The 27,878-nt window shown below is 42.7% G+C and overlaps 1 protein-coding gene across 2 annotated transcripts in view; it reads left to right on the forward strand.

Moving 5' to 3' along the window:
* PHLPP1 (PH domain and leucine rich repeat protein phosphatase 1) overlaps window positions 1–27,878 on the forward strand; it is a 213,860-nt gene that overhangs the window by 179,944 nt on the left and 6,038 nt on the right. The window contains exons 11-15 of one of the 2 annotated variants that reach the window (XM_043889551.1): window positions 5,945–6,145; window positions 9,333–9,495; window positions 17,111–17,241; window positions 20,395–20,499; window positions 27,030–27,224. In XM_043889551.1, coding sequence (XP_043745486.1) covers window positions 5,945–6,145; window positions 9,333–9,495; window positions 17,111–17,241; window positions 20,395–20,499; window positions 27,030–27,224 — 795 coding nt within the window. The remainder of the gene's footprint in view (window positions 1–5,944; window positions 6,146–9,332; window positions 9,496–17,110; window positions 17,242–20,394; window positions 20,500–27,029; window positions 27,225–27,878) is intronic. The other variant, XM_043889552.1, reaches the window with a different exon arrangement.

Below are 27,878 nucleotides of genomic sequence, written 5' to 3' on the forward strand. Positions count from 1 at the left end.
CACAATGGGCCCTTTATAGGAGAGTTATAGATTCCTGTTATAAGTGGAGATTAGGGTCTGTTTTTTCCCTCTGATTGGAGCAAAACAAGATATTTTCAGGGGATGTGAAGGAGGAGAGAGTGTGTGTACAAATGAAGTACGTGGTAATTATTAAAATATCCCCAGAGTGTTAGTCACATTACAGACCGTAAGTTTTAGTGACTCAGATAGAATGGGTGTAAATATCAAAGGGACTAAAAGGGAATGGAAGATTTGGGAAAGCGTGATCAATTGACCATGACAACTGGTGCCTTTTGGCAAAGATAGAAAATTTCTGACATTTTGAAGAGCTAGATTGCCTGTATTATTTTTCCTAAGGGAAGAGAGCTATCTTGTGAAGTTCTGATGTTTTGATTGCCATAGTGAAATAAAATAGTGTTTCTCAAAGGGTGTTCAGGATCCCCTAGATTACCTATTAAACATGTATTTTTCTGGCCATTTTCTCATTTCTACTGACTCAACTTGGCCAGTCATCAGAATTCTTAATTCTGTATAGATTTTTGAATTCTTGTGTGCTGTGCTTAGTCATTCAGTCACATCCAACTCTTTGCAGCCCCATGGACTACTGTAGCCCACCAGGTTCCTCTGTCCAAGGAGATTCTCCAGGCAAGAATACTGGAGTGGATTGCCATGCCTTCCTCCATTTGAAACCATACCCTGACCTAATTAATAAGAATAATATCTGGGAGGTAAAGTTGAGAATCACAGACCTTCTGGAATGAGAAAAAACATCACTTTTGTGTGTTTTTGCTAGAGGTGCATTACATTATTCTAATGATAGTAAAACATCAAACAAATCTAAATTGAGAGACATTCCACAAAATAATTGTACTTTTTTAAAGTGTCAAGGTCATTTGAAACAAATCACACTGATTAGAGGAGATGTCCGAGGCACGGTAAGGAAATGGAACGTGCAATCCTTGATTGGATTCTGGACCAGAGAGAGGACGTGCGTGGGATAACTGACTGAATCAGGATGAGGTCTGTAGGTTAGCTTACAGTGTTGCCTCAGTGTTAGTTCTTAGTATAATTACACTTAAATTTCAAAGTCAGTCCTTTCTGAGCTCTTGCTTAGCAGGTCTCCGTCTGTGTGACCTTCGGTCCATAGGCTTGTGATCTTTACTGCCCAGGCCAGGCACGTTTTCAGACCTTGCCAAATAATGACGAGTGCATTCTGCTAGGCAGAACGTTCGCACTTTCTCTTCCCGTGCGGTCTCGCTATTAAGTGGCGTTGCTGTGCAATGAGTAACAGGCATCCTTTTTTCAAACTGGTAAATGAGGATGTAGTAATTTAGTGGGTTTCTACCAGCACTTAAAAATGGGATAGAAAATATCAGTGTAAGACAGAGTAAGATTAAATACTGTTGCAAGAAACTTGTTTTGTTTCTACGTGTGTATTTTGCATCTTCACTGGGTGGTCATGTAAAATGCATGTTGTACTCTTAGTTGTCACTAATGAAAAGTTTGAAAGTCCCTGCTTTAAGAGCTGTCAGTCTTTTGAAGATAGATGAAGTTGTTAAAAGCATTGTGTTGTATAGACACATCAGAAGTAATTTAGAGCATTTTGTTTGACACCTCTTGAGGATTTTGAGGGCCAGAAATCAGGGGGTTGTATAAAAGTTGAAGGATTTCACTGCGCTTAGGGTCTTAAGCTTTTGCATTTTTAATAGACCACAAGTCACAGTACCTGTCTGCTTAAAAAATAATTCAAATGCAGAATACCTGGTCTGCCTGCAAATGCGTAGATCTGTTGTGGCACCGATCCAATGCTTCGTTTCAAGGACAGAATTTGGCTGTAAAATTTAAGGGTGTGCTGGGAATTACTAAAAAAAAAAAAAAAAAAAAGCAAAACAGAAAACCCTAGAGGAGCCAGAACAGACGGACAGAATGTGCCAGGGAAGAACAAAGGGATTGCTCAAGAACCAGGAAGCGGATTTGTCCCCCTGCTGTCGTGGGCAGCTCTCCAGATGCTTCAGGGCAGGAGTCCTGTGTGAGTGTCCTTTCTCTACAGCGTCACACTCTCTGCTGAGGAAAGGTTTGAGCGGTCTGCCATGTATTCCGTTATTTTAGGGATGGAGTTTGAAGAGCTGCGCACGTGTGGTCTTCACACTGCCCAGCAGGTGCTCTGCTTGACCTCCAGGGTTTTGGAGGAAGATGACATGAAAATGTCCTGAGGAAAATGTTTTATTATTACTGTTTCTGTCAGTTAAATTTTGGAGAATGGTATTAGGTAATCGTGGGCTTTCTTGGGGCTTCCCTTGTGGCTCAGATGGCAGAGATCTCTGGGTCAGAAAGATCCCTTGGATGACTACCCACTCCACTCTTCTTGTCTGGCAAATCCCATGGACAGAGAAGCCTGGCAGGCTACAGTCCGTGGGGTCGCACAGGGTCATACACAACTGAGTGAACGCTACCCCTTTCACATAGTGGGGTCTTTAAGACCAATGAGATCTGGTTTATTTAGAACCTGCCTGCCGGTGCAGGAGACGAAAAAGACACCAGTCTTTCGGAGCTTCCCTGGTGGCTCAAGATAGCAAAGATCCCTGGGTCGGGAAGATCCCCTGGAGAAGGGCATGGCAACCCACTCCAGTATTCTTGCCTGGAGAGTCCCATGGACAGGAGCCTGGCAGAGAATCGGACATGGCTGAGCCCATTTGTGCACGTGTATGCACACATGTGTGTGCACACACAGACAGCCACTAATTACTGCTTAACAGCAGCCAAGCAATTTGACTTTTCTCAGCTTCAGTTTGTCTTCTGTGAAATAGAACAGGGGCATCTCTGGGTGGTGGGGGGCAGATGAGACAGGAAATAGGAAGGAGCTGTGGTCTGTACAGAGCACTTTAGTGAAAGAAGGCAAGGACATGCAGCTGCTCTTCTCTGGTCTGTATGAGAGGGTTGAGTAGTGAAGAGGGTTCTATGGGTCAGAGTCTTCATGGCGTATTAAACAAGTCTTTTATGCAGTTACTACAAAAATCTACAAGGGAGAAGCTTGAGGACGTTCTCCCATACCATACGGAGTTGAGACCTAACTCAGTGTTTTAGGAATTTAACTCTCCAGAAGGTTTTTAAAGCAGAAGGTAGGGTTTTACACCCTATTTATTGAGTAAAACTGTTACCTGGACTGGAGACATTTTACAGAATTAAAGCAGTTGCTCACTCTGATGGATATAACACGCAGATGATTAAACCAACTTAATCTGCCTTCTGCTGAAATGTGCAGTTGGGTGACAGGTGTGTTTTATTTCTTGAAGTATGGGTATTAAATTTAATTTCCCTGAGACGATTATAGTCAAAAATGTTTTTAGCCCAGTTGTTTGCTCTTTGACCATTAACTAACAAGATGATTCAATCAGGATTTATTCAGTTCAAACTTAGTCTTTCGAAACCAGCCATGTAGTTTCAACTTAGCTTTGTTTCCTGGAGGGCTAGAATGTGGGATCCTGCCCCCTCAGTTTCCCATAAAGAGTACAAGCTTCAATACAGGCAGATTTCAACAAGATGAGTAGACAGGTCTTTCTGGAAATCACTTCCGTGTTGCAAGGAGTTTTTAAAGTTCCTTTAGTCATTTTCTAGTGAGCATTCACTAGTCAATCTTTTTTCCTTTTTCGAAACAAATTTCCTCCTTTTTTTCCTGGCCTAAAAATAATGCAAATATTCATGAGTTAATTTCTTTTCATGTGTTTATAACTACATATTTCCTAGAGAATTGTGTTTTAATGGGATTGTCAGAGTTTCTCAGTTAGCCCTATCCCAAAATGTTTTAGGGCAATGCATTTTAATGTTTTCTAATTCTACACTGGAGAAATCCTAACAGGGTATTTAAGTCAGGTGATAAAATGAGAGTCGTAAAACTGCTTTAAAGAACTATGGTGCTGGAATGGGTTTCCTTCCTAGTTCAAAACCATTTCAGAAACTGCATGAATGACCTTTATTTTCTTCTCTGTAGCACACACGACTGTAATTTCCCATGACTATTTATGGTCTGTACAGCCCTTTTCTAACTTCCTTTTCTTTTTTTTTTTTTAAAGAAAATGTCAACGGAATACGTGTTTCTTTAATGGAAAATGTTCTATTTTGGGGAAGCTGCTTTTCCTTAGCTACATCGTGGAGTTTTGTGTGTGTGCGTGTGTGTGTGTGTGTGTGTGTGTGTGTAAGTAAGTGTGTGGGGGCTGCAGGATCAGAGAGTATTGAATTAGTGGATTGAAAGCTTGGAACGACAGTCTTGGTGGTAACTCCTGAAAACAGAGCCTTCTTTTTATCCTTGATTAAAAATATCTGTACCTGGTATTTGAGAGTCTTTATTTTCAAGGAAGATTTTCTTTTTTTAACTAAGGTATGGTAAAATAGTCCCGAACTGAGTGCAGAATATTTCAAACCTGGGTGGTTTTGAAATGAGAGAAGGTCAGTTCATGAACAGAGTGGTTCATTCCAGGTGGGCTTGGGGAGCAAGGCAGCTTTGGCCTGGGTAACCGTGGCAGGGGGCCCTGTGGGCTGGGCAGTCTCTGCTCGGTCCCTGAGGCCCCACGACGGAGCCCCGTGCCGGAGATGACCGGGACGCAGCAGGGTTGTCTGCCTGCGCTTTTCAGTGATTGGGAACCTGATCCCAGCAAGGATTCTGTTTCAGTTCTCCAACTTTGCATTTTGCATTTATCTGTGTTTCACAGTAACTACGGAAGGATTACAGTTTTTTTGAGAGTTTTAGTTACCTCAAGTATAAAAACATTATTCATAGTTTAGCTATTGTTCACACTATCATCATTTGGATTACTGATAGCATATATTAATACATATGTTTCTATGTAAATTTTATTAAAGTATAATATAAATACAGAAATGGGACCATAAGTATGAAAGTGTTAGTTGCTCACTCCAATTCTTTACAACCCCATGGGCTGTAGCTCACCAGGCTTCTCTGTCCATAGAGTTCTCCAGGCAAGAATACTGGAGTGGGTAGCCCATTTCCTTCTATTGCAAGTATAGTACTTGATAAATTTTCTCAAAGTGAACATATTCATGTGACCAGCACCCAGATTAAGAACCAGTACAGTATCATACTGGAAAAATTAGAAGCTATCTCCTAGACACTGCCTCCCTTCCCTGACTTTTAATACTGTAGATTAGTTTTGCCTGATTTTGAACTCTGAAATTATGGAATCATGCAGTGTATCCTGTTATCTAGATTCTCTTATTAGTATCATATTTTTGAGATTCATCCTATTGATACATGTAGTTCTTCATTTTCACTACTATATAGTATTCCATTATTTTACTACAGAACAAGTTATCTCTTGCAGTTGTGAATATATGTCAGTGAAGTATGGTTTAGACAGCATACTGAAAAGGACTTTGTCACTATGTGATTTAGTTGTATTGTGATCTAACGTCTTGATTGTTTTATTGCTATGAAAACTCTTTTAAAATAAGCAATTCTGTTTCTCTTTCTTAAGACAGAATATTAGCTTTACCTTATCACTCTCCTTTCTACTGCCCATCAGCTATAAAATATGACTTCCTTTTACTTTTGTACTTCCATTAAAATTTATTTCTAGGGAATTCCCTGGCAGTCCAGTGGTTAGGACTCCATGCTTCCACTGCAAGGGGCAAGGGTTCCATCAGGGAACTAAGATCCTGCAAGCCACACAGTGAGGCCAGAAAAAACAAACAAAAAAAATTGATCTCTGTCTCTTTGCAGTTAGCACATTTAGGTAATTATTGTGTTCAGTGTAGATTGTGGAGTCATATATCTGTATGCCTGCTAAAGCTAAAACCAATCTGTAAGTTCGTGTTTCTAAACCCGGTCTCCAGCATGGCAGGTGTCTGTCAGAAACTTCTGGGTTTGTTGAGAGTTCTGAAGTGGAGCTCTGGCTTATCAGCAGGATTCTGTTGTGTTTTGTCATCGTAGCCTGAGATTCCTGAATGCATCTGCAAACAAACTGGAAACCCTCCCTCCAGCCGCACTTTCAGAGGAGACCAGCAGCATCTTACAGGAGTTGTATTTGACGAATAACAACCTCACAGATAAGTGTGTGCCCTTGTTAACCGGACACCCCCATCTGAAGATTCTTCACATGGCCTACAACCGACTTCAGAGTTTTCCCGCAAGGTAAAAGAAGATTACAGAGTGGCATCCTTCATTGCGTATCTGAAGATGGGTTCATAGATGGAAAGGCAAAAACTAAAATGTTTATTTTCCAAATAGTGTAAAGCTTATTCCTCTTTTCTGTAAGCCATTATCAACATTGTACTAAAGAGGAATGGGTTTATTTTTCTAATATGAATGTATCCAAGGATCCAATTGCTAGAATGTTCTTATGATTTTGAAACAAAGTATGTTATTTACAAGGTGTATTTTTTCTTTTGCTTCCTATTAATCAGTCAAATTAATTTTTTAAAAAATTAACTTAGTATGGTGAGAGAGAATTAGAACATTAACTAGGAACCTGAAGGTTCTTAATTCGCTAATAGCTTCGTATTTGTGTTTATGGTATAAAAAGCAGTGGTGGCTTATTTGATCATAGAAACTGTGACATTGGAAATAATTTATGGCTCTCAGAAAATTCCACTTTTAAGTCTATTTTAATTTGAATTTGTAATCTGGGAAACAGTAGCACTGTGTCTTGCTTTGAATGAATCCACACACTGAGCCTGCCATGGAGGACTTACTCTGCTTCTGTGTCATTGGCATTTATCCTTTAAAAAGTCAGGGCCTAGAACTCACACCCACATGTCAAAGAAGCAAACAGTAACCCCTGTGGTATTCTGCTGTTAAGTGCAGCTTAGCATTGAGCCAAAGGAGAATATTGGCACAGCCTCCCTCTGCGGCCATCAAGGTCAGCAGTCTGCTGAAGCCCTTACTAACACGGGGAGGCCCAGATATGCACTGACTTCTAGTATTGCCCTGTTTTGTAGTATACATTTATTTATTTTCTCCCACTCATTTGATGTTAATGTCTAAGCTTTTCTTTTTTCTTTTTAATTGTTATGTGTTTTTCTTTTATTATGGAATGAGATGATAGTTTTAGAAGAAAACATGGCAGTCCCGTAAGAATGGCATCCCTGGAAGGGCTCCCCGTCCTCTTTGAGATGGTTAGTAACCAACCACAGCAGGAGAGGTGCATCCACTCAGGCTCTGAGGGCTTCCCCCGTGACCCAGGCCACTGGTGACCGCCCTGAATATAGAAACTTGTTTTTTTTTCACCTTCATTCTATGTTGAAGCATAGAAATTTCTTTAACATTTTCTTCCTCGGGCCTGATTTCCATATTTTGAATCTTTTTTCATGCCTGTTGCTTATTGATTTCTTCCCATATCTTTTCAAAATATGATGACATATTCAAATAACAATCTCTTACAAATTCAGGCTATCATAGATGTATTACTTCACAGTCTACATACAGGGGTGTTTATAGTATATCCTAATCCCATGTTGAATGTTTATGATGTTAAAAGATCCGATTTCATAAGATAAAAACTTAGTTCTTGTATCTTTGGTATATATCTTTGAGTAATAAAGTAACCTTTATTTTTAAGAGGTAACAGAAGGCAATAAAGGGTTTCTTGCTAAATTGTATGGTTTATTGTGACAAGTGAAACTGCAGCAGGCAGGTAAGATACAATAACTGTAAACTGAATGATTCACATTGTAGGTTTGAGTTGCACTCACTGGTGCCTGTTAAGACTCCGGCATCACCTGCGGTGAAAAAGGGGTCAGAGGAGTGATAGATGCATACAGGACTGGGGGTGGGGGCGGGGAAACTTTCTCCCTCTAGATTTACAGAAAATATAGGAAACCCCAACTCTGGAATTTTTCTTTATTTGGTTACTGTAATTATTGATTAACTAATGTTAATTCTAGACTATAGGTTAAGATTAAACAATAAAAGACATCCTTAAACAAAAACATTAAATTATATTGAAAGTGAAAGTCACTCAGTCATGTCTGACTCTTTGCGACCCCATGGACTGCACAGTCCTTGGAATTCTCCAGGCCAGAATACTGGAGTGGGTATCCTTTCCCTTCTCCAGGGGATCTTCCTAACCCAGGGATCGAATCTAGGTCTCCCGCATTGCAGATGAATTCTTTACCAGCTGAGCTATCAGGAAAATTATATTAGGGTGTGTTATTAAGGTAAAGTCAGAAAGGTGCTTTCTTTGTAGATATTTAGCAGAAGTTGAGAGAAATTTCTTTGGGTACAGATGGAATTTGTCTCAGCCAGAAGATCTCTCATTGGCTCAGACAATAAAGAATCCACCTGCATTGCAGGAGACCTGGGTTCGATCCCTGGGTGGGGAAGATCCCCTGGGGAGGGGAAAGGCTACCTACTCCAGCATTCTTGCCTGGAGAATTCCATGGACAGAGGAGCCTGGTGGGCTACAGTCCATGGGGTCTCAAAGAGTCAGACACAACTGAGAGACTAAGACACTCACACAGAAGGTCTGGAGGCGATCCGGGTGTCCCGCAGCATTCTCCTCCTCACCGCCACTTTGTTATCACACGTTATGTCGGAGGAGTGTGGGGAGTGGGGTTTCAGGAGAAAGCATATCTTCATATAAGCCATTCCCTCTTCTCCTCTGTACCCCCTTGAGGTTTCAGTGCCAATACAAAGAAATCCTGCTCTTACACTAAGCTCTTTTAAAGCACATATACTGGATCATTGCTAACTTTTGACCCATTTGAGTAGGATTTTCAAGTTCTGATTTGAAGTTCAGACTAAGCCACATAGCAAAGTGATTGTTGTCAGGATAACTTAATTCACACACAGAGTTTTAATAGGAAAAGGACATCCGTTTTACTTCTTGTTGCCAATTTAAAGAGTTGAAGCTGAGACTTTTTGTTTTGTAGTAAGAAAAGTGTGTGTATTCGTTGCTCAGTCGTGTCCAACTCTGTGCGACCCCAAGGACTGTAGCCCACCAGGCTCCTCTGTCCTTGGAATTCTCCAGGTCAGAATGCTGGAGCAGGTTGCCATTTCCTATTCCAGGGGATCTTCCTGACCCAGTGATTGAACTCGGGTCTCTTGCGTCTCGTGCATTGCAGGCGGATTCTTTACTGTCTGACCCACCAGGAAAGACCCCTGTAGTAAGAAGGGAGGTGTTAAAATACTTTGATCCTCAAAAACAGTGGTGAAAAAGTGATCTAACAAATCACTTGTTAAAATGATTCTAAGTGAATCTTTAAAGAACCTTCAGACTAAATTACCCTTTGGTTCTCATTATCTATTATTAGTATTTTCTTTTTAAATTTCCTTCTAATTATTTTGTGACTTGTCCACCTTGGATTTTCTCTTTCTTTAGTAAAATGGCAAAACTGGAGGAGCTTGAAGAGATTGACCTTAGTGGGAATAAACTGAAGGCCGTCCCAACAACCATCATGAACTGCAGACGCATGCACACGGTGACTGCTCACTCCAACTGCATCGAAGTCTTCCCTGAAGTTATGCAGCTCCCGGAAATCAAGGTATGTGGTCCAAGCCCGTAACCCCCAGCCTTCAGGTCTACAGAGAGACTTGTTTCCTCTGAGTCACCAGTTCAGGATGTTGGCACCCTCCTTGGGTTTCCTCAGAAGGAAGACATCTCTGTTGTTCTTGCTCCATCCTTCCTCACTGCTGGGCCACACTGCTGAGTTGGCCAAGGGGGAAAAAACCATTAAACAAGAAACCCTGGACTGGGAGTGGGGAAGGTGGCTCAGAGGTCACGAGTCTGCCTGCAGAGACACGGGAGACCAGGTCCCATCCCTGAGTCGGGAAGATGCCCCGCAGGAGGGAACGGCCGCCCACTGCAGTGTTCTTGCCTGGAGGGTCCCATGGACACAGGAGCCCAGTGGGCTGCAGTGCGTGGGGTCACAAGGGATCGAACACTACTTGCAACTGAACAGCATCAGCCACGTAGCCGCCTCGCTCATTCCCTCATGTCTAACAGCACCTGCCGCACCCTTTCTCAGGGTGTTTGTGAGACTCGGAGACTGACCAGGCTCGATGGGCGTTGGGCAGAGCCGGCGGCACCGCTGCACCCGCGCCCTGATTGAGCAGCAGCACCCCCAGCACTGTGGAGTAGGAGTGATTCCCCGGGTGGATGGGGTCTCACTGCTGCTGCTGTGACCAGAGCTTCACTTTAGCTGACTGATGCTGGCAGAGCAAGTAGTGTCTCCCATGTGGCAGGCAGGGAAGCTGAGGTGCTGAAGAAGAGGCGGTTTGTGTCCGTGGAGAGAGCAGCTTGGCGGCAGAGGCTCTCTGCACCTCCCGACCCTGAGCCCTCGCACGGGACGAAACCAGTTCACCAGAAGGAACGTCATCTGATGATTTTTTTTTTTTTGGCACAAAGAATAAGAAGTTCTTTCATTTGTATCTCAGCATTTCTGATTATTCGTTTTATACTTAAACAACTCTGGTTATAGACTCAGGATATATTCTGATCTCCTAAAAAGGAACAAAAGTCATCCTATTTGAAGACACTTTGAATAGCATGAACAATTTTTCATCACAGGAGTACGTTTACATGGTTGAGGTGTGTATGAGCCGTGTGATAAGTGTGTGTGTGTATGTGCTTTAGGCCATGAAGTATTTTACTGTGAGCACTGTCTTCTCATATATGACTGTGGCATTTTACAACACTTACTGAAAACTAGCAGAATTTTTTTTTTTGCCACGCCATCTGGCTCGCGGGATCTTAGTTCCCTGACAAGGGCTGGAGCCCGGGCCCCTGCAGTGGAGGCAGAGTCTTAACCACCGCACCACCAGGGAAGTCCCAGAAGTATTCTGTTTTTACTTTATGGCACCTTTTACAGTGGGTAAGAGGCAGGCTTCTGAAAGGAATCGATCTAGAGTTGGATTCCAGCTAAAAGTCACTTAATTGTTCTGTTTCCTCATCTGTACAGTGAGGGAAAGAACAGTACAGAGTTGCAGTATTGCCGTGAAGACGAAATGAAATAAAACATGCAAAGCATCTGAAATAGAAGAACGAACTCTAATGAGAGTGCTAAATGTGGACTATTATTAGTGACGAGGCCTCCGTAGGGGTCAGCTCTGATGTTGATTATATGGAGCAACTGTTTTGGCTGATGATCAACAAAATCCAGGAAACCTGTCACTTAAGCACAGGCTTCTCTGATTCCAGCACACGAGCTGTGTTGACAGCTGAGCCTGCTGCTCGCCGGCCGATGCTGGGAGGGGGCGTGGTGTGTCACGGGGGCTCGTTAAACAGGACCCTGTGCCCCCGGCCTCCGGGTTAACCTCCCATGTGCTGTCTTATTTTCTGCACCTGTCTTTTAATGTTACCGAACCCTTAGTTGTAGATTCTTTTAAGTATCTGGTTTAAAATACGGATAGACGTTTACACTTTTCAAGTTTTGACTAGATTTTGCACAATGTGAATGTTGTCCTGCAAAAGCAAAATTTCTCTTAGACCCTTCCTTGGGTTCCTGGCTTTTGTGTTTCGTTTAATTTCTTCCCTGTTGTCTGCTCTCTGTGCCCTGATTTGCAGCCCCTGCGTTGGGGGTGGGGGAGGGTGTGTGGCTGGAGCTACACCAGTGGCTTGTGGAGTCTTAGTTCCCCTCCCCCAGGGTTTAAACCCAGGGCTCTGGCAGAGAAAATGCAGGGTCCTAGCCACTGGACCACCAGGGAAGTCCTGCAGCCTCTTTTAAAATTTTACTTTTGGTGTTATTTTTTAATATTTTTTTTTAATCCCAGATATTATATCTTAGCATTTTCCTTATTTTAAAAATGTCCAGTCTTTCTGACCCAGCAATTCCATGACCAAGAGATACTTTGTTGTTGGGGTTTTATTTGGGGGGGCGGTGATACGCAGTATCAAGTATCCTTTACATAAAAAGTATGAACTTTGCAGCCCTAGACAGATAGTGTTATTGAAAAAGTAATAGTCATATTGTTTGAGAACTCTGGATTGATATTTTGGTGTTATTTCATATGAGAAGTAACTCATTCATATTTCATATGAGAATATTTTAAGCAGCTATGTAAGTACACATATTTAAACCATCCAAAAGAAAATTCCTGGTAAAAATAGTGGCTGATAACAAATGATAAAATACCTATAAGAGTCGTCACTGCAAACTGAGCCCTAAAGCATGTTTTTAATATAAAAGAAATCATTTTTTATAAGTTGAAATACTCTAGCCTATGTTAAAATTTTATTGTGGTTCAGATGGTGAGAATCCATCCACCTGCAATGCAGGAGACCCAGGTTTGATCCCTGGGTTTGGAGGGAAGGTCCCCTGGATAAGGAATGGCAACCCACCGCAGTATTCTTCCTGGAGACTCCCATGGACAGAGGAGCCTGGCGGGCTGCAGTCCCTGGAGCCGCAGAGAGCTGGACGTGACTGAGTGACACTGGTCATCCTAGATTATATTCCTAATGCTTCTTGAAAATAAACTACAGTAATTGTAAGGTGTTTCATATAAAGTGTTAAAATACTGCAATTATAAACATTAGCAGATAACATAATTTAAAAAAGAATAAGGTCCTATTACATTTAGCTAGTTCTCTGTGTAATTGTAAGGTGTTTCATATAAAGTGTTAAAATACTGCAATTATAAACATTAGCAGATAACATAATTTAAAAAAGAATAAGGTCCTATTACATTTAGCTAGTTCTCTGTGAGCAGTCTCATCTTTTAAGGAGAGGGCTTGTTCACAGCTTTGTTACCAAAGCTTTAAAACCAATTATCATTTAAAAGGATAAACAACTTTTCTTACTAAAATATATATACTAAAATGTAATTTTTGAAACTTGTAAAATTAGGCCATTATCCGCATAACCCTAAAACAGAGACCACGTGCCTCCCCTAATCTTGGATAAAATATGGATGTAGGCTTCCCTCATTTTGGTGCATTCAGTGAGATCTCGCAGAGTGATCGTCAGGCAACAGATTCTCTATGTGGGCCAGAAGTCATATAAGTTAGTAGGAAAAGGTTAATTTTTTAGAGTTTCCTGGTGCGCTCGAGGGCACCCAGTCATAGAAGCTTTGCTCCCTAGGATTACTGTCTTCACCACTGTTCGGCACTTTCTTCCAAACCCACCACCAGTCCTGTGTCCTGGAGCAGGTCGTGTTCCGTTCTGATTCTAAAATAGACACACCTCCTTCTGGATACAGAACCGCTGTTCATCAGCTAGAGAGGAACACCTGGTCCTCGAGTCCCCACGTCAGCCAGGCTTGGCGTGAGGTCCCAGCCGACGTCCTCATCTGGGCTCCGGTGCTGGTGGCCCAAAGAGCAGCGGAGCCGCCCGGGCGGCCCTCAGTCCCTCTCGCCCAGGCCCCTCACCTCGCTCCACAGCAGTCACGGCGAGAGTGTAGGAGCTTTGCAGCAAAACCTGAGCTCTTCACTGAATTACTTCCAATTAGTGGCATATTCCTACCATTTTCAAAGTGTGGTTTAAGCAGGTGAAATTAATGTGTGACACAGCAGGTGAAATTTAAACACCATATACCAGCAGCTTTTGTCAAATTTTCCATTTTTCTGTAGGGTCCTGATTCTGGCCACTAGGTGAACAGCATATTTTAAAATGTTTTAAGTTCTCCCCAGAAGGTTATTTTCATGTTTGCACTGTGAAGTAATAAACCATTTGGACAAGCTGAGTGACGCCATCTCTGGGACTGTTGTTTTCACTGGGAAATGGAGTACGAAATGTTTTTAATACGCCACACTCTTGACAACAGTGACTCCAGGAAGTTAAATTTCCCTTTGGAATCAAGCTGTGTTTGTTGTTTCTGAAGTGGGATGAGAGCAAGAGAACCAGCTCAGTCGTAAAACACAAAGCATGTGGGGAAGTGGTGGGTCAAAGCGGATGAAAGAAAAGGCATTAATTCTTCGGAAAGGAGGGTAAGGGAAATAAAGACACACCAGGCACCGGTTAGGTGGCAGTTTGGGTGGGGTAGCTGACCTTCTAGACTCAACAGGTCACCCAGGAACTGAAATATCCAAAAACCAGGAAGCAGGAACAATTGTCTTTCTGATCCTGGAGTCTGGGTATTAGTTATTTAGGAATTCTTCTAAAATTTGGGGAATCTGGCATCCATTCCTGTTCGGAACAAAAGCTGCGGAAAAGGAGTGAAGCAGTGTCCCCCAGGACGGGGCCATCGAAGCCGCCTTTCTCCCTGCCGCCCTGGCCACCCAGCCCGCAGGAGGCGGCAACTGTAACGTGTTCAGGCCACTGTCTCTCTGAGTCAGGGTGATGTATTAACTCAGACAGATTGGTTTGTTTTTTTAACTCAAGTTTGAAAAATTATTTCAGCAGGTCTTTTAAACACAAAGCCACGCCCTTTCCAACCAAATACTGCTTCATCTTATGAAGTGGGCTGTGTGTACATGCAGATAAACAACTGGCCCTCTGAGAGTCGTGTGTGTGTGAAAAGCGTCTCTTCAGAGATGCTCCGGGGAAAGGAGCACTTGTGACCGTGAGTCCTCAGAGAGGTTGGCTGGGAAGTGGGCGCTGTCATGCTCTCGACAGTCTCCTATCCACAGGGAGAAGAGAAGTGAGATCATATGCCCCGAAGTCTGGATATGACCTGGAATCATCTATAAGCTTCTTTGACATCTCCTTTCTGATCTAAAATTACATGTTAATTTTGTGTTCTACCCTTTTACCATTTCTTTTAGTTTTAATATGGAAGTGAAGGCTCTGTAGTCTTCTGAGTGACACTGACGCCCCCAGAAGCACAGGCCAGGTGTCCTGTAAGTTTATGGTACACCACTGAGTCTCCCCAAGGGCGCACACAACCAGTTTTAAGAAGAAATGATGAAAAGGAATTGCTTAGCTTACATATAGAATGCATTTTATTAAAGTCAGATTTTAGAGATAGTTTTGGTGTTGAAGGGAATTTACTATTTGCAAGAATGGAATAGTTATTGGTGGATTAAGGATTTTTTTGAAAAAAGTTTTACCCTGATGGTCATTTTTGTCAAGGTGTTGCCAATAAGGTTTCCTAAATCTAAAATCCAGTTGAGAAAAATCAAAGATACTGTATATAAACTTAAAAGGAAGGGTCTTTACAAATTAATGGAGAAGGGAATGGCAACCCAGTCCAGTATTCTTGCCTGGAGAATCCTATGGACAGAGGAGCCTCGTGGGCTGCAGTCCATGGGTCGCAAAGAGTCAGACATGACTGAGAAATTAACACTTTTACGAATTGAAGTTCTTCTTTTGCTTATTCAGTCAACAAGCATTAGTGGAAGACTATTAAAAGAATAGGAAATAGTGCTTGTAAGCAAAGCACTTACTACCTGTGTTAGCACCAGAGGTTGTCACCAGGTATCAGCGTCCTGTACTTTTTAGGAATAGACCCCCTTTAGTGTGCACGGCTGTGTAGGGGTGTTTCTCCACTCAGCCTGCCCTTAATGAAGTGAGTTCCCGTCTCATGCAGAAGCAGTCACATTTAAAAACACATCAGTTCCTTTGCAGTGCTACGTACTCTAGACTGAATTTAACCTAAACATGTGTATTGCAGTTCCCATCCTAACAGATCCATTAAGATCCGTTCATTTATTCAGTCAACAAATAATTGGCAGGCAGTTGTTTGTTTCTCCTTCTGGTGAAAGCATCGGTCGAGCTTCTGCTTTGCGCAGTGTGCTAAAAACGCGTGAGACGTGGGAGGAGACGCAGCAAGGAGAGCGTGAAGAGTTCCATCCACAGAGGGTGCCGTGCAAGGGCACAGGCCGGTGAGAGCAGGTCGGCGCAGAGTCCCTCCGACACAGCTGAACACCGCGTGCGGACGCAGGCGCTGAAAGGCGGGCTAAGGGCCGCAGCTGAGGACTTCGGGGGCAGGTTGAAGGGTGGCAGGGAGCAGCAGAGACTGAGGCTGGAGTGGAATGAGATAGAGCAAACCACATCAGAAAACCCCCCTGGCAGCACCGTGAGGAGTGGATCACAGGGAAGGAAGCAACGTTGGGAAGGCTCAGAGTCCACAGGGCAAATGTGAACAGTGGCCAGAACAGGACGGTGGAACTAGATGGTGCGGAACTGGTGCAGGGAGCTCAGGACTGGTGACCGGATGGGCCTGGGAGGGCTGGTGCATGAGCCCGTCTCTTAGAATCTGTATCGCTGTCCCCAAGGCCACTTTTATAAATGATACCCCACTGAACTTGTTTATAATCTGGTAATTTAAAGAAGGAGCAATTTTATGTCTATGGAATTGTAAAAGTTTAAATCTTTAGAGGTAGCGTTAAAAACATTACTGACCAATTGCATAAAAGTCCGTGATGTTCCACAGTGTCTTTAATCTTTTCCTGTAATACATACTCTGACCTCTGAATTCGTTTGTGTCAACCATTAACCTCCTACGTTACCAACACCTGTCAGTCCTCAAGCCCATGTTTCATCACCATCGGGAGACTCTATACCGTGTGATGCGCTGTTTTCTCTCTACTGATGTATATAGACCGTGCTACCAGAATAGCCCATAATGAAGCAGTATTATCAGGGTTTCATTCAAGTCCAGGTGGCATGCAGCCATTATTTATAATTGGAAAAACAACAAGAAGGAGGAGATGACCATGTCCCTATTATTAACATTTAGATTAAGTGAATTCTTGCACTTCTGTTCAAGTATTAATGCTATCAAAGGTGATGAGAGAGAAGATCTGGAATAACTGAAATGTAATGAAGTTGTACCTACACTTCTGATTTTTATATTTTAATAATAAGGCTAAAGAAAGACGCAGAACTCTTAACGCTGGCTGTGTTACAGGGTGGTGGTGGTGGTGTAGTCGCTCAGTCATCTCTGACTCTCTGCAACCCCATGGACTGTAGCCGGCCGGGCTCCTCTGTCCGTGGGATTCTCCAGGCAAGAGTACTGGAGTGGGTTGCCATTTCCTTCTCCAGGGGATCTTCCCAACACAGGGATCGAACCCAGGTCTCCTGCATTGCAGGCTGATTCTTTACCATCTGAGCCACGCTGGAAGCCCTAGTCCGTTGTAAATGTTTAGGGCTAAACGGCAGACAAACATAGTTCCTGCATTTGGCTGTCATAGTGCAGTGAATCGTCAGACTGATTCTCCTGCAACAGAGCATTAGAACCACTTCTGCAGGCCATGTCTTCTTTTTTCCACTTTTCCTTCAGTGCGTGGACCTGAGCTGTAACGAGCTAAGCGAAGTCACATTACCAGAAAACCTGCCTCCGAAGCTGCAAGAGCTGGACCTGACTGGAAACCCCCGACTCGCCCTTGACCACAGAACGCTGGAGCTGCTGAAGTGAGTCCTTCGTGAGGCGCCGCATCCCCTCACTGCAAACATGAAGTGGAATGGGATGTGTCTGACTTACTAGGTCTGTCTGCACAGAGTGGAAGTGAAGTGATTTGTGAGTCTGTAGTTCACCAAGATGGACGGACAGCCAAAAATTTTTTTCGGATAATTGGATACTCCTGTCCTTCCAGAAAGTTTTTAAGAAAGTGTTCAGACAAAAAGAGATGAGAATAATGAAAACAAAGTAGAAAGGGAGATTTGAAGACACAGTAGACCTACAGCTCTCCCCACTGTTTTACCAGGATGCAGAGGCTTGGGCCAGGATGCAGTGTGCCCGTACCTTAGTTTTTTCATCTTTAAGGGAGGGTGGTCTACACACTGTCTAAGGGACTTTTCAGAACTAAGAATATATGGATTATCAAGACATATTTCATCCTTATACAGGTAACTTTTGAGTGTTTACAAATATGTCATTTTGTGTTAAAAATAATTGTATAAAAATGTGTTAATAAGTGAAAGCAGCTCTTTGGAGAAAAATAAAAGTCAAATTTCTATTGCACACCAAAATAAACTCTAGCTAAATTAAAGAGTTAAATCTATAAAATGAAATAATTTTTAAAAGCAAGAAGAAATCATATATATTCACAAACCAGAAAAGAACTTTTAAGGCCAAAAAAGAGAAGGAGAATCACAAGAGAAGTCAGTATATTGGTATTAATATTTATGTTATAGGTAGTTACGTGTGAGTCAATAATGCTAATGACTCATTCAAGCAGAAAATAAGCATAGGACATTAACATTTAATAAACAAAGTACAGATAGTTACATGAAAAGATCATTGTGCAGCTTTATTAGTGTATCAAGGAAATATTAAATATTTAAATGATAACATTTTTCCTCTCCTCTCAAATTGGTGTTGATGGAGGATTGTCAGTTTATATAAGTTTTTAAAAAAGCCATTGGCTCTCTGTGTCAGACTTTTAAAAAAGTATTCGTATACCTAAATCAAGGTTTTCTGTGGTAAAAATTTTATTCTAAAAAATAATCAGAAATGTGTTCATTTTAGGCATAGGGATAGTCATCAAGATATTTCTAATTAACATTTAGGATGACTATAAAATCACACGGGGAGATTTTCATGACGTACTTAGAAAAAAATGCAAAACCATATGGTTAATGGAATGACCCCACTATTATACAGGCCTAAGACGGTGCCCGTTAAATTCTCTACCGAAGAGTATATGGTACTGGAATGGCTGGAGCTCCTGTCGTGAAGCGCAGGTGTGCTCCCAGATTTAAAAAGAGTAGTAACAGGCAGTGACATCATAGCACTCTTCACGTAAAAGCGTCACCCTCTGTTTAATATCTAGAAAGTTGTGGCCCCTTAATAACCTGGTAGAGGTTCCATATCTAATGTGTAACTTAGACCCTCTGTCAAGGGCTGGCCGGTCTGTTCTCCACAAGGCAGCGTCAGTCCGTGTGGTGACCTCTACAGGGTTAAGCTCCAGCTCCCAGACCCCCTCAGCCTCCCCTCAGGGTGCACACGAGTCCGCGCCCCGCCCGCTTCAGAGGCCGCCTGGTCGCACTGTTCTCAGCCTGGCGGAGGATGAGTGCCGCTTCACTGGAAAGGACTGGGGGGGGGGGGGGGCAGGGTTATTCTTTTCTTTAATAATCAGGCTAGGAAATGGAATTCTTTAAAGGCTCTCTGTTCTGTTGTTTGTTTTTTTAATATATATGTCTTTAGAAAGGAACGTTCCATTTTTCTCTAGAATTCAGAAAGGTAAGCAAAAAATGCAGTGAGAACCTGTAAGACATGCCTTAAGAAATCCAGTGCATTGCTTACCATGGCACATGGATCACATCTGGTACCAGGCCATACGGAAAACAAACAACAGCAGGTCTTTTTTAAATGCCCCTTTTATTGATGTGTTTGAAAAAAGGATATATCCCCCTGATGTAAAATGAGGTATTTTATTTCAGAATTTTCCATTGGCACCATCTGTGATATTTATGTTTCTCAGCTTTTTAGGATAAGGGAAAAAGTGAATGCCTTCTGGTAATTAAGAGTAGAAACTTCTGTTTAATGAAATAGTTTTAAATTTCAAAGAAATTGCCACCAAATATTTCTAGAATCAAAGTTAATATTATTAGGTGTTGATTTACTTCTGAGTTGACTGCTTCTTGGGAAAGGTATTCCGTGTTTATAATATTTTGGAGTTAATGAATGCCAACAGATAATTTAAATTCTTAGGCTCAGGACAGAAGTGTTTAGGTGTTGAGGTTATATGCCCTTTCTCTTAATTAATAGGGGAAAAAAACTAGTGGCAGTTTACAAATAGGGATTTATCTCACCATGTGGTAGGCAGCCTTTTAAGGACCTGCTACATATCTGCATGACTTCGTGTTCATGGGCATTGACTGCTTTCTCGTAGGCTGGTTTTTAATGAACTGAGTTTGAAGGTTTACTCTTTTAATATTTCTGTTTGTCATCCTATTGGGCCAGTTACAGCATGCCACAGCCAAGGTGAGATAAGAACTTATCTCCCCGTTTATATATATGTAGTTAACATGAAATTTATTGAATTCCCCTCATTTATTTCATAACTTTATGATGTTGGTCTCAGCATGGTTGGCTGTGCACGTGAGGAAAGAATTGGAAGCATCAGGGAGCGGCAAGTCCCCAGTAATGTTCTGTAAATATTTAAAGGGGTGGTGTGAGCAGGTATTGGATTTGAGGATGAATGTTGCAGAACTCTCTTGCATCGTCCAGGCATAGTACGATTGTAGCTGAGGTTTCGTTCTTTTCACATCTGGGTTTCATGTTGTGAGAACACACCTAACTTAAATAGTTCCTGTTCTCATGCCAAGGTTGAGAGCCTTCCATTCCCAGCCGAGAGCAGCCGTCCAGGGCGGTGAGTGTGAAAGCCCTTAGTAACCGCCGTTTGATGCTGATGAACTCGTTTCTGTGCTCTGTGTGTATGCCCCTTGGTTTCGTTATGATGAGTAGCTGGTTCTTGCTGCTGGTGAACATTTCAGACACATCAAACACAGTGAGAAATGGTAAGGACAGAGTGCTTAGGTGTTTCTCGTTTCTCAAGTGAAGGTAGCAATGAGCACCTGTTCTGTTTTAATGATACCTGGCCCCTCTGTTTCTCTGATCAGCAATATCCGCTGTTTCAAGATTGATCAGCCGTCTGCAGGAGATGCTTCTGGAGCTCCAGCTGTGTGGAGCCACGGCTACACTGAAGCTTCAGGGGTGAAAAACAAGTAAGTTGAAACTTTGGGATGAGAACTGCTGCCCGCCCGCTTGCCCGCCATAGCAGGGCAGAAAGAAGCCCCTCAGTGGCACAGACTTCCCCGTGCCACCTTTATTCCGGCCCGTCTCCCCAGAGGGAGGCCACCGCATGACTTAGGCAGGAACATTAGCTCAGCCCTGCTTGGCATCACATCCTCCCTCTTTGTGAGAGAGGTTGCTAGGAGATGGTGTAACTGACACATTATGTCTCTGTGAGACTCCAGTGTTTGGAGAAGGCATGAGTATTGAAACGCGTCCCCGCTCTTTTGAAAAGCCCCTTTATCTTTCTCTGAAGCCTGTTTACCAAGCAAAACAGGGACAGTATTAAAGCAGCAGAAGTAGCCTTGACTGTCCTTATTCGCGACCCCTTACTGCACTGACAGCATTTTTGTGGAGCTGTCTTTTACAGTCTCAATCAGCTTGTCAGGAGTTTGATGTCCATTCTCTGTAATGTCAGCTGCTTGTCTTGCCTCCAGGTCCCGTCCATCTTAATTCCTTTCTCTTCCCTCTTTTCACCAACCTTCCCTGTCTCACATGCAGATGTTGGTTTCTTGAGAATCGTAATCCTGCTCTTCAGGCTTGCTTTTTATGAAGGGCTGCTGATAATCAGTGCGGGTGAAGAATCCGCCTGTATTGCAGGAGACGTAGGTGTGGCCCCTGGATCGGGAAGATCCCCTGGAGAAGGGCAGTGGCAACCCACTCCAGTCTTCTTGCCTGAAGAATCCCATGGACAGAGGAGCCTGGTGGGCTGCAGTCCATGGGGTCACACAGAGTCTGATGTGACTGAGCGACTGAGCAGCAGCAGCAGAGAAGCAAAGGCTCCTGTAACTCGGAATAGGCGTCGTTTCACTAGCGGAGGTGTAAGAGCACAAAATATTCAGAGCAGGCAGGGTGCGGGGGGACAGGAAGTGGAGGACGACCTCATGAAAGCCAACAGCCTTCAACCCGAGTTGCCCATGAGAATCAACCAGGCGAGGAACTTTAAAGAGCATTCTCCTGCTGAGGACCGTTGAATCAGGACGCTTTAAAATCTCCCCCAGGCGACTCTAACAGGCATCTGGGACTGAGGCCTGCTGGCTAGCTTTCCTTCATGGAAAGTAAAAGGTGGGACTGTGGTTGCCATGCTGACTGCTTTTCCTTGGGTCAGAAAACAGAACGGAAGTCACACTGTGGGTCTGACACGTCCGTCCCCTCCTCTCTCCCTGGGAGTGTGACAGGTATGTTAGAGGAGATGCACACTGCCTTTATCACGTTAGGAAAGTCCCTTCTGTTCGTAGTTTGCTAAGAGTTTTTATAATGTGTATCAGATTTTTTGTCATAGGCTTTTTCTTCATCAGTTGAGGTGATCACATTTTTTTCCTGTCTTAGTCGGTTGAGATAATGAATTGTATTGATTTTAAAATGTGGAATCTGCCATGCATTTTCAGCATAAGTTTCATGTGGTCATGATGTATTACCTTTTTATATTCTGCTGGGCTCAGTTTTCTACTAATTTGTTGATCATGTCTGTAGTCACAGTAATTTTTCTCTTGTGGTGTCTGATTTTGATATCAGGGTGATGCTGGCCTCACCTCATAAACTGAGTTGAGGAGTATTTTGTCTTCAGGATTCTGCAGTCTTCTGGAAGAGTTCCTATAGCCTTGATATTATTTCTTCCTAAATTTTTGGTAGTATTTGCCAATGAATTTCACCTGGGCCTGGAATTTTCTTTGGTTTATAACTAAATATATGATTTCTTTAATATAGGATTATCTCTCTCTTGTTGAATGAACTTTAGTAATTTATGTCTGTCAAAGAATTTATCCATTTTCATCTAGTTTTCAAATTTATTGGCCATCAGTCAGTCAGTTCAGTCACTCAGTCGTGTCCGACTCTTTGCGACCCCATGAATTGCAGCACGCCAGGCCTCCCTGTCCATCACCAGCTCCCGGAGTTTACTCAGACTCATGCCCATCGAGTCGGTGATGCCATCCAGCCATCTCATCCTCTGTCGTCCCCTTCTCCTCCTGCCCCCAATCCCTCCCAGCATCAGGGTCTTTTCAAATGAGTCAGCTCTTCGCATCTGGTGGCCAAAGTATTGGAGTTTCAGCCTCAGCATCAGTCCTTCCAGTGAACACCCAGGACTGATCTCCTTCAGGTTGGACTGGTTGGATCTCCTTGCAGTCCAAGGGACTCTCAAGAGTCTTCTCCAGCACCACAGCTCAAAAGCATCAAGTTTTTGGTGCTCAGCTTTCTTCACAGTCCAACTCTCACATCCATACATGACCACTGGAAAAACCATAGCCTTGACCAGACAGACCTTTGTTGGCAAAGTAATGTCCCTGCTTTTTAATATGCTGTCTAGGTTGGTCATAACTTTCCTTCCAAGGAGTAAGCGTCTTTTAATTTCATGGCTGCAATCACCATCTGAGTGATTTTGGAGGCCCAAAAAATAAAGTCTGACACTGTTTCCACTGTCTCCCCATCTATTTCCCATGAGGTGATGGGACCAGATGCCATGATCTTAGTTTTCTGAATGTTAAGCTTTAAGCCGACTTTTTCACTCTCTTTCACTTTCATCAAGAGGCTCTTTAGTTCCTCTTTACTCTCTGCCATAAGGGTGGTGTGATCTGCATATCTGAGGTTATTGATATTTCTCCCGGCAATCTTGATTCCAGTTTGTGCTTCTTCCAGTCCAGCGTTTCTCATGATGTACTCTGCATATAAGTTAAACAAGCAGAGTGACAATATACAGCCCTGACGTACTCCTTTTCCTATTTGGAACCAGTCTGTTGTTCCATGTCCAGTTCTAACTGTTGCTTCCTGACCTGCATACAGGTTTCTCAAGAGGCAGGTCAGATGGTCTGGTATTCCCATCTCTTTCAGAATTTTCCACAGTTTATTGTGATCCACAGAGTGGAAGGCTTTGGCGTAGTCAGTAAAGCAGAAATAGATATTTTTCTGAAACTCTCTTGCTTTTTCAATGATCCAGTGGATATTGGCAATTTGATCTCTGGTTTCTCTGCCTTTTCTAAAACCAGCTTGAACATCTGGAAGTTCACGGTTCACGTATTGCTGAAGCCTGGCTTGGAGAATTTTCTTGAAGAGATCTCTAGTCTTTCCCATTCTGTTGTTTTCCTCTGTTTCTTTGCATTGATCACTGAGGAAGGCTTATCTCTCCTTGCTATTCTTTGAAACTCTGTATTCAAATGGCTGTATCTTTCCTTTTCACTTCTCTTCTTTTCACAGCTATTTGTAAGGCCGCCTCAGACATTGGCTATAATATACCATTATTCTCCTTTTACTATCTGTAGGATCTGTAGTAATGTCTCTCCCTTCTCTCCTGATATATTTATCATTTGTCTTTTTATCCTGATCAAATTGGTTTCAGGTCTATCAGTTTTATTGATAATTCTCAAGGAACCAGCTTTTGGTTTCATTGAATTTTTTGTTGTTGTTGTCTTTCTGTTTTCTATTTCATTGACTTCTGCTCTTATTTTTATTATTATCTGCTTGTTTAGATTTATTGTGCTTATAAATTTCTAGCTTCTCAAGGTATAAGTTTGGGTCACTGATTTGAGCTTAGGGTATTAATATTCTAAGCATTTAGAGCTATAAATTTCCTCCTAAGCAGTTTTCCCAGTGTGGTTGGAGAACATACTTTGAATCACTTGAATCTTTTAAAATTATTAAGACATTTTCTGGCCCAAATATGGTTTATTATGGTAAATATTTTGTGTGCATTTGAAAAAAAATTGGGTAGGTTGTTATTTAGATCAAGTTTGTTGAAAATGATGTTCAAGCCTTGACTGTCCTTACTGATTTTCTGTCTACTTTTCTGTCAGTGCCTGAGAGACTGTAATTACAGGCTTGTCTGTTTCTCCTTGTGATTCTCTTAGTTTTTGCTTCATGTATTTCAAAGCTCTGTTATTAAGTGCATAAACATTTAGAATGTTACAGTCTTGTGATGAACTGACCCTTTAATCATTATAAAATAACTATTTCTGTAATGTTCTTCATGCTGAAATATATTTTGTCTGATATTAATGTAGCTACTCTAGCTTCCTTTTGTTTAGTGTTAGCATAGTATAGTTGACCCTTCAACTACTTCAGATTAAGAGGCACCAACCAACCATCAGAAGTCCATGCATCGCTTTATAGTTAGCCCTTTATATCCAAGGTTCCACATTTGCAGAGATTGTATTAGGACTGTAGTAGTATTAGAGGGGAAAAAACTAACATATAAGTGGACCTAAGCAGTTTAAACCTGTGTTGTTTAGGGGGCCAGTGTGTATCATTTCTAATCCTTTTTGCTTTTAACCCATTTGTCTCTTTATGTTTAAAGTATGTTTCTTTTAAGTAGCATATGGTTAAGTCTTACTTTTTAATATAATTTGAATCTTTTTGGGTAGTGTCTAGACCATTTTTATATTTAATAAAATACTGATGTGGTTAGGTGTAAATCTGCCAATTTAATAATATTTGTCTTCTGTTTGTCTCATCTGTTCTTGATTCTCTTTTTCTTCATTCTTTTAGGTTATTTCTTACTCCTTGTTATCTCTTGTATTTGTTCACATTGGTTCTACTCTGTGTGTGTGTGTGGTTTGTTTCGGGTCTGTGTATAACCTTGACCTTGTTCATTACGGTTTACCTTCGAGTAGTAGCATCCTTTCATATGTGCGATGAGAAGCTTACGTTGTGTACTTCCACTTCCCCCTCCTCGTCTTTGTGCCATTATTCTCATGTTTTACCTCTGCTTTTGTTATAAACCCCAGGATACATTATTATAGTTTTTATTTTAAAGTTATTTCCCAAAGTATTTCTCAACTTCAGTATTAGTGACACTTTGAGCCAGATAATTGTTTGTTGTTGGAGAGCAGGGGAGGGACGGGGTGTCCTCTGCGCTTTAGGATATTTAGCAGCACCCTCGACTCCACCCCCGAGACGCCAGTGTCAGCACCATCCCAGTCACTACAAGCACAGACGACTCCAGGCGCAGAGTGTCCCCTGCTGAGAACCACTGGTTTGTCCTTTCCTTTGATTTTTGGCCGCACCCTGCAGCATGTGGGATCCTGGTTCCCCAATGAGGGGTCAAGCCTGTGCCCCCCATAGTGAAGGCGTCAAGTCTTAACATGGACTGCCAGGGAAGTCCCGAGAACCACTGTCCTAACGTGATTTTTAAAATAAGAGAAAGAAAACGTTTACATGTACTAATCTCTTTGTCATTTCCGATGCACTCCATTCTTTTGTGTAGAGCCAGACTTCCATCTGGTAGGGCCATTTTCTTCGGCTCCGCCTATCTCTTGTAGTGCCGTCTTTTTGTGTGTGCATCTGAAAATGTCTGTTTTGCACTTTCACTTTCGGAAGCTGTTCTCACTGTTCAGAAAGCAAGGGTGATGGTCTTTCTGTGAGTCCTTGAAGACGCTGCTGCCCGTCCCCTGCGTCCCGCGCAGGTTCTGACGAGAGCTCTGCCATCTCTGCTGTTCCACGGGGGGTGTGCTGTCCCTCTGCCCCCACCCCCGCCTTCATCCCCGCTTTTCAGCAGTTTGATGTGCCTCAGTTAAGCTTTTTTTACTTGCTTTCACTTGTTTGTTGAGTTTCTTGTCATTTTCATCAGATTTGAATATTTTTATCTATTAATTCTTCAAAATGTTTTTCCGCCTGTCTCTTCTCTTCTGAAGACTCCAGTTCCTTGTGTGTTAGGCTGCCTGAAGCCATCTCCCCACTTACTAATGCCATGGCTTTTCATTTCTCCCCGGCGCTGCCCGTTTTGGAGCGTGTGTGGGACACGGAGCCCCACGGACGCAGCCTAAGTGGAAGGACTGCGTGGTCCCCCGAACGCCGCGTGTGGCCCTCCTCCCGCTGGTGTGCACGTTTCCCTTCCTCTTCCCAGTGTTTCAGTGGTGACTCCGTTTTTGCTCCTTGTGGAAGTTTTCCTTAATAAATGTTTTGTGAACGAATGTGGACATACGCATTTATAATCTGGTGTTATTCCCCATGCCTCTTACGGTCTTTCTTTCAATGCTATTTAAAAATAAAATCATCAGAAGAAAAGAGTGGGGGAAAGCCATGAAGCATAAGTATGTGCTCATTTTTCTTCACTTACAGAAATTAGTTGATGTAAATTATCTGGGGTTTAGTCTTGTTGTTGTTCAGTCACTGAATCCTGTCCAACTCTTTGCCACATCATGGACTGCAGCACACCAGGCTCCTCTTCTCCTTTATTTTCCGGAGTTTGCTCAAATTCATGTCCATTGAGTTTGAGTTGGTGATGCTGTCTAACCATCTCATCCTCTGACACCTGCTTCTCCATTTGCCTTCAGTCTTTCCCAGCATCAGGGTCTTTTCTAATGAGTTGGCTCTTCATATCAAGTAGCCAAAGTGTTACCTATTCTTAATCTACTCAGAGTCACGAAGAAAGAGACAAGACTGGATAAAGCAAATGGGAGAAGAACCACAGTTGGGTTGGGCATGGAGAAGAAAAGATGAGTTGAGTCAGCACAGAAGCATTTTTGCTTTGCAGGTTGTGTGTTGCGGCGCTGTCGGTGAACAACTTCTGTGACAACCGGGAGGCCCTGTATGGCGTGTTTGACGGAGACCGCAATGTGGAAGTGCCCTCCCTTCTCCAGTGCACCATGAGTGACATTTTGGCAGAAGAGCTGCAGAAAACAAAAAACGAAGAAGAATACATGGTCAACACATTCATCGTTATGCAAAGGTAAAACCTAGAGCACCTGCTGTGGGTTTTCTTATTCTTGTTCGTGATCAAATTTTAAAAGGCCAGGAGTTAAATCATTCTTCAGATGGTGTGTGTGTATGTGTGTGCATGTGCATGCGTGTGCTCAGTCATTTCCAACTCTCTGCAACTCCATGGACTGTACAGCCCACCAGGCTCCTTTGTCCATAGGATTTCCCAGGCAAAAATACTGAAGTGGGTTACCATTTCCTTCTCCAGGGGATCTTCCCAACCCAGGGATCGAACCCACATCTCTTGCATGTCCTGCATTGGCAGGTGGGTTCTTTACCACTGAGCCACCTGGGAAGCCCTGTTCAAGACAGTGTTACTGGAAGGATCATAGGCCTTTCCCTAGAGATTCTGGTCACCATGGAAGTTGTGGAATGTTGTTTCTAACTCTGAGGGCTGAATGTCATAATTATCCCCACATTCAAAGCCTCGCTCTCTCTCTGTCACTTTGAAGCTTTGTAGGTTGTGAAGGCCGTGCCGGTTGGTATTGTACTGCAAACATTTGCTCCTGTGGGACCAGGAAGCAGAGAGTGCTTCAGAGGTCATGGGAACAGTGACCATCTTTTCTGCTTCTCTTCTTTTTCTCTCCCTTGGTAATCTGCCAGAGGAAATATCTTTGCGGCAGGG

This window comes from Cervus elaphus, chromosome 27 (assembly GCF_910594005.1).
Source record: "Cervus elaphus chromosome 27, mCerEla1.1, whole genome shotgun sequence".
NCBI classification, from domain to species: Eukaryota; Metazoa; Chordata; class Mammalia; order Artiodactyla; family Cervidae; genus Cervus; species Cervus elaphus.